The sequence below is a fragment of the Labrus bergylta genome, chromosome 4, assembly GCF_963930695.1.
Source record: "Labrus bergylta chromosome 4, fLabBer1.1, whole genome shotgun sequence".
Taxonomy (NCBI): Eukaryota; Metazoa; Chordata; class Actinopteri; order Labriformes; family Labridae; genus Labrus; species Labrus bergylta.
The window spans coordinates 10,037,556-10,045,015 of NC_089198.1; the positions used below are offsets into that span (position 1 = coordinate 10,037,556).

At 37.6% G+C, this 7,460-nt stretch overlaps 2 protein-coding genes across 2 annotated transcripts; one reads left to right on the forward strand and one right to left on the reverse strand.

Annotated features, from left to right (window-relative positions):
• Positions 1-224: 224 nt before the first annotated feature.
• On the reverse strand, positions 225-1,119 carry LOC109997508 (MICOS complex subunit MIC26-like). The gene has a single exon (XM_020652014.3). It carries the CDS (start codon positions 1,099-1,101, stop codon positions 511-513), a length of 591 nt encoding a protein of 196 aa, XP_020507670.2. The 5' UTR covers positions 1,102-1,119; the 3' UTR covers positions 225-510.
• dnaaf6 (dynein axonemal assembly factor 6) lies at positions 1,108-7,451 on the forward strand. The gene is made up of 6 exons (XM_020652025.3): positions 1,108-2,282; positions 2,578-2,644; positions 2,759-2,864; positions 3,401-3,497; positions 4,313-4,398; positions 4,627-7,451. Exons 1-6 carry the CDS (start codon positions 2,193-2,195, stop codon positions 4,754-4,756), a joined length of 576 nt encoding a protein of 191 aa, XP_020507681.1. The 5' UTR covers positions 1,108-2,192; the 3' UTR covers positions 4,757-7,451.
• The last annotated feature ends 9 nt before the right edge of the window (positions 7,452-7,460 follow it).

A 7,460-nucleotide genomic window follows, 5' to 3' on the forward strand; every position in this document is an offset into this window, starting at 1 on the left:
GGCTGCAAAAAAACTCTGTTCATAATCAGTGTGTGCACTTGTTTGGTACTTAGAATAGTTTCATAAGTATTGTTTTGTTTGACTAAAAGAAAACACATGTAAGAGGTGTTGGTCTCAAAGTTCAGACGCTAAATAGTTGATATCTTTCTACTTATTTTAGACATCGGTCCAGTCGCAGTTTAATCCATCAAATGTATCTATCCTAGAGAGAAAAAAAAAGTCTCTTTCATTTTTGTGTAAGACAGCTGTATTATTTTTTAATTAATTCTCTACATAAATATACATTCAGATCAAAGGCAGAAGTCATTCAGTCAAGTTGCAAACCCCATGTGACAGACCATGCCCGGCCTGAGTTAACATGTGAAGCATAGTGCAAAAAAACAAAAAGTGGGCATGAGGAAGTCGCACACATCACTGCTCTCCTAAAGTAGCACACGTCAATCTACAATATCAGGAAATGCTGCTGATTTCTTATTGCTGTGTTGTCGCTGGGTCACATTTTGGGGCTCCTCAGGGTTTAGTTGGGTCCTTCCCCTTGTCCGGTTTGTTGTCAGGCCTCAGCATCTTCTCCACGGCAGCGTAGGTCTGCACGGCGCGCTCGTACGCGGAGTCTCCGGTTGACTTTGCGATCCCGACAGCCTGTTCCGGGTAGTACAAGGAGGTGCTGACGGTCACCAGGCCCGCAGGGTAAATAAGCCTCTTAACCCTGGAGCTCCTGCCAAGAAACAGCCCCAGGGCGCCGGTGAAGGCTATGACTCCCGCCCGGGGGTAGAAGTCCTGGGGTGGGTTCTTCAAGAAGTTGTAGGTGTCATTCCCAAACCGGACCACACTTTGAACTTTGGGTTTAATTTGGCCATAAGTTCCCTGACACCAGTCCTTGTATGGCTCCAGAAAGTTCCTGAGGGTGGCGACAGTGTCCTCCAGCTGACCCGCTTCAGGCTCCACATACCGAGACTTGGGCTCAGGAGCCGTGTATAAAGACAGCTGGTCCCGGTGGACCGGGGTGGTCGTCCCGCTCTCCTCGTCACCGGCTGCAGCGTACACAGTGACCGGCAGCAGACTCTGAGCACCCGGCATCGTGCTACCTGTCACCTTCAACATGATCGCATCTAGCCATGCATGAACTACGGTGTCCGAGAAGGGACAGGAACACTACTCGTAGCGAAACTCATTCAGCCGGTTGGTTGACTTGATAGATTGAATAAAGTTATTACACTTTTTACGCGTAAATGTTTATTACTATGATTGCAAATTGAGCAGCCTAGTATTCATGAATATTATATATATTATATAAAAAATATTGTTAGGGCTTATACGGTATTTATAAGCAGTTATGTGAAAAAAACTTAAATATTTTCAGTGTTGTGCTCTTTTATAGTTTTCATTTACTCATTTGGTAAATGTTTTCGCGTTTACTGACTTTATGTGGCAGTTTCTTTGCAGACTAAATAGGCTATTAGGCCGAATTATTTTATTTTTTATTAATTAAATACATTTAAAAACAATACATAATGCCTTGAAATGGATAAAACTGTATAATTAGAGTTTTATAAAACGCCATAAGTTACTCTCAGCTCCACTTCAATCAGTTTGTAGCAAACGGATGGTACACATTCATACAATCATGTTGTGTTAATAGGCTATATGTGTTTTTTAAAGTAATTTGTTAATATTATTATTAATAATAGGCTATATTTAATTTATAAATAACTAATGCTTATATAGCCTACTTCTACATAAAATAAATAGCTTTTCCATATTTATTGAGTGTTGATCAGTGTCTAGTCCAGATATTCCTGAACATTAAATAAACTTCTCCAAAACCGGAAGTTAGATTTTATTGTATTTATTATTTGTTGTGTGTTCATTTTTTCAGGTAATGTTTCTCTTCGCTACACTTTTGTATTCAGCCTTTAATTTTCATTATTAATTCATCACATTGATTTATTCTCGAGGGTTTCCTTTTCTGTGTGACGTCATCGGTTTCCAGGGCCGACGGATTGTCTGGTCGTCTCCAAGGCAACGGAAAGCGTCAGCTGCAACAGGCCATTACGTTCAACCAGCATTAGCTTCTTTTACTGGAGATTTTGTGCCTCATTTTTTTTTAAAATCTGTTTGCTGTTGTAGTTGTTTGCTTTGCTGAGATTTGAGAAGATTTAATTTAAGATTTAATACATTTATATTTTTTCTGAATGGAGTCTCTTGGAGTATCATCGGCTCAACACCTGCAGGCACTTTCTGCCTTATTATCAACTCAGCAGGAGGAGGAGGAAGAATGTGAAGTAAGTTTTATGAACTGAATCTCATTCACTTTTCTTATGAGTTGATTGTCTTTTAGTATACATTTTATAGTTGATATAATTAAAGCATAGTCTCAAATTAATACAAGAACAATATTAAGAAAAACGCACAAAGATTGGCTATCTTTTCTGCATATGTAGCCTCTTTTTTTTATTATTGTTTTTCAGGTCATCAGTATTTTTACAACAGACTGAATGAATGGGTGCAATAAGTGTCTGTTTGAATCAAAGACTGAACAATATTGTGGATTACGTTAACATCACTTAATCTGAACAGAATGTGACATCGTCTGCACGGCTTGGTCCTGGACATATTGGCCCCCTGCCCAAAAAAGATAAAGAAGGTAATGCATTATACATTCACATAACCCCCCAAGTCACTGTAATAACTCATGTGGCCTGTCCAAAAGTGCAAGACGCATTATAATGTGTGTGTTTGTTTATTGATTTTTGTTTAGTGTCAACTGCCTACATGAAGAAGGACAGCAAAGACATCTGGAGTCCGGAGGAGGTGGCTGAGGGCTCGCAGTACGATGATCTTTCTGACCCACGGCCACAGCCTGAGTAAGACAGGAACACACTGTGCAGCTACTTTCCTTACTTTTTCACCCATTTTTTTCCATCAAGATTGCATCTTTTCCTGAGGTCAAAAAAAAACATTCATGGGTGCTTGGTTTAGCTCATTCAGTAGAGCAGGTGCGCAGGGCTATAGTCCCTGTCGCTCTGGTCGCAGGTTCAGGTCCTGATTCATCCCCCACTCTCTCTCATCCCTGTTTCCTGTCACTCTACAGGTGTCCTATCAAAAGTGTCCTTGTCAGGGTATAACTCACAACAAATCTGAAACGTTGCTCCACATTTCCCTGACAAAAATGCCTACTAGCCACGTCTTTTACAAGTTTTTACCACGGTTATACCTGAGTAAAAGGTACAGGTCAAGATGCCTGTTGAAAAGTATTTATCAAAATTAGACACCAAATGTTCCACTCTTCATTGACCTCAGCTGACACTCTGCTTCGTTCTTCTTGTTGGTTCCCTTCTGATGCTCAGGGGATGACTTTTGTTTTATGTAATGAATTACGTTTTAACACCTTTGTGTTCAGGTATGAAGTAATCCTCAAGCAGAGTGTGGGGACAGAAGATCTGTTCTTGGGCTTGAATGGAAAGGATCCATCCTCCATGTGCTGTGAAGCTATGCTGGTAATTCATCCTGCAGAGCATTGACTATATTTAGATCCAAAGCACTTACATTATCGATCTTAAAAAATTCTAATGTTGCAGAATGGGATCAGATACACTGAGAGAAACGGAATCTGGCTAAATAACACGATTCTGCCGTTGCTAAGAGTGGGCTGATTTCAAAGAATTCATATGAAGGACTAGATCATTTTAGATACAAAAAAGACAATTCACTTTTTAAAATGCTGGCCAATATAAAATTGATAAGGTGCATAATTCCAACATTTTAGCAGCATAGAGACAAGGACGGTCAAATGCACATGTTTAGAAAATCACTTTTTTTTTTGTTTTAAGATTTATTTTTGGGCTTTTTTTGTGCCTTTATTTGAGAGATAGGATAGTGGATAGAGTCAGAAATGGAGGAGAGAGGAGTGGGGAACGACATGTAGGAAAGGAGCCACAGGTCAGATTCAAACCTTTCGCCGCCCGCTTGGAAGACTACAGCTTCTATACATGGGGCACGCGCCCTAACCACTGCGCCACCAGTGCCCCAGAAAATCACTTTTGAATGACATTACAAACCTTGATTTTTTTCTGCATACAGTATGTCAGGCCAGGTAAGAAATATCTTTACCTTTACAGGCCTGATTAGTTTTCTAACATCTTTGAACCTCCACTAGAACTAATAAGGGGTGAACATATGCAATAGTGAGAAATGTGCTGAACTTGAACGATACAACACAAGTAAAACATTTTTCCTCGTGGATAAAGGGGAAGATTAAATGTTCTCATTGTATAATATTAAGAATTGCTTCTGTTTTTCCCCCCATGCGTAGGTGAAAATAAAACTCCCAGAGACTAAAGCAACTGATGTCGTCCTGGATGTAAAAGAAAAATTCCTTGATCTGCGGACGCCGAAATAGTAAGGGATGCTTTGAAAATCTTCTCTTTGATATTTGTATCCCCTCAAAAATGAGACATCAGTGGTTCAGACCAAAAGCTCCCGTTCCAGATATGTTCTATTAATCAGAGGGTTCACATCATAATCTCGCCTTTGATATCTGTTTCACACTACTCCAAACATCCTCTCTTATATACACTCTCTCTCTCTTTTGCTATCTATTTAACTTTTCCTCTCTCCTCTTTTCAGTAAACTGGGTCTTCATCTCCCACATCCCACTCACAGCCCCGGGGGTAAGGCTCAGTTCTTCAGTGAGAGGGAGGAACTGGAGGTGACTCTGCCAATGAAACGCCCCATGGATTTTCTCATCATGCAATAGGAATGAATGACAACAGCCAACAAATATTGAAAAGACACATAGATGTGAAAAACAGTGAACAGTAGGAGATGAAGCACACACGCTGTGAAGTGGTCATGGAGAAAAAACTGCTTATCATTTCTCTGACCATCTCTTTACGAATTTCATGGTCATTTCACATCTCTGCTCACAGACTCGATGACCAATAAAATGTGAGTTTGTATGCGAGTTATTTGATTTATTATGTGACTGATTTATTTGGATTTCCACATATCATAAATCGTTCTATAAGCTTTGCTGATCTTTTGATGAAAGAGAAATTACGGCAATATTTCGGTTTCTTTGAAAAGATGCCTACTCGAGTACTGAGGTCTAATAACTTGGACTTTGGATTTTGGATTTTGGATTTTGGATTTTGAATTGAGTCTCTTACACTGTATTCAGACTTTAGAAAGAGCTTGTTTCAGGGCTTGTATGGGAAACACATATCGAATTGTATTCCAAATACTTGATATGTTGAGAAACTTTAGGCAAGCTGGTTTGCAACATGAAATAATACCATTACACACAAATCACAATCTAGAAATAAAAAGATAAAAAACAAAGAAGGGGACAAAAGGCTTCTAAACAAGGCGAGATTGTAGCTGACTTATAGTGGCTATCATAAACACACTTTTTCAACATACACATGCATGTATACATTGTAATAAAGACACACAGACTTGCAAAAAGTCAAAATCTATCATGTAGGTATTAGCCATCTTTTAAAGCAACAATTTAACATTGAGGAACTCTTGAAACTGAAACACCACCAAACGCGCATGCACATCTGGAGTAACCAGCCAATCAAAGGTGACACAGACAGGTCACCGAAGTTAAATTCCTCGTGTGTGCAAGCAAAAAAGCTGATTCTGATTCAATTAAGAAAACATCATAACAAGAGGTGGGACTGGGCATAAAGTGCAAATACTTCTTTAGGTAGAGTTTACATACAATACAATACATAGGCCTAGAGTAGGCCTATGTATTTTTGAATCTACACATTATAGGTCGAAAATCTGTTCTCGCTTCTCCCTGCATGCTTTAATTCACTTAAGGGTAAAAAGCACTCATTGTAACCAGCCAACACTGCTGACAATCGAGTAATATAATCAGAGCTCCTTCTGACTGTTTTCCACATCGGTGCAAAGTTAGCGTTCATTCATTTCAGTATTTTTTTTAAAGTAAATTTGAAGTTATAAGATTTTAATTTTTACAGTCCAAAGTATAAGATTGGGCTCAGTTGGCTTTGCACAGAAACAGCTGAGAGAAGTTAGGGCCACGTTTTGCTTTATTTGTGAGTACATCTCTAAACCTAAGCTATTCCACTTCTAAATATACTTAAAGGTGCACTATGTAGATTTTGTAGTGAAATTTGAAAGTTGGAGAAGAACAATTCTCTGCTATATTTTCTGAACAAAATACACCCATTTTATCTAAAGGAAAAAATGGGTCCCTGGATGTTTGGCACTAAAAAGCTACCAGGAGAGTTACAGTTTCACTGTTGCGGACCCACCACCATAACTTCTCAGGTAGCATTTTATCTTCAAACAGTGTTACAGGGACCAAATGTTCCTCTGAGGACAGTTTGTGTACAGAGTTATGAACATATACCACAGAATCTGTACACTTCTACAACATTCACATTTCTCTACCAAAAATCCACAGTGCACCTTTAAAATAATACCAATAATAATCATAATAAAAACTTTTTGTACAGTACATTATATAAATGAAGTTTGCAGAGTACTTTTCATAGAACAAGTAAATACAAGAAAAACACAAGAAATGATGGATTATCTGTGACAGGTAGCCATATAATTTATATCACATCATCAGTCAGATATAAAAGACGTGCTAGTTAAAGTTTAATGTAGGATCGGGAAAGATAATTTGCATAAAAGTCAAGTTTAGTAAACAATTTCAATCAGTACCGGTAGGCCTACTTCTACTTTCACAACATTGAAAATAAAAGAAGAACGTGTTCTTTTACTTGATTTGACATGACTTGTGCATTTTTTTTGACATCTCAGTTTACAACCAAGTACATCTCAAAACCTAAGCTATTCCACTTCCAAATAATTATACTTAATTATAAGAATACCAATAATACCAATATAATAAAAACCTTTTGTACAGTACATTATATGAATGAAGTTTGCAGAGTGCTTTACATAGAACAAGTAAATACAAAAAAAAAAACCAAAAGAAATTATGGATTATCTGCAACAGGTAGCCATATAATTTATAAAACATCAACAGTCAGATATAAAAGATGTGCTAGTTAAAGATTAACACATAGGGTTGAGTTCTTGTGTTTCCTGGGTTCTTATAATGGTTCTTGTGATGGTCGAGGTTATATATGTCTGTTGGGTATCGTGCAATATGGGTTATTTTCTGTTGAATTGTATTTAATTATTTTTTAGTATTTTGTTATGTTCTTCTGTGTTTGGTTTAGTTTGTTCTTATTTTTTGCTGTTTGTCAAAGCACTTTGTAAACCTGTGTTTTTAAAAAGGTGCTATAGAAATAAATAAAGTTATTATCATTATTATTATTATAGGATCAGGAAAATGACACTGAAAGATGATGTGCATAAAAGTCAAGTTTAGGCCTACTTCTGCTTTCACAACATTAAAAAAAAAAAAAAAAAAGAATATTTTCTTGTGCATTTTTTTTTTTTTTTTG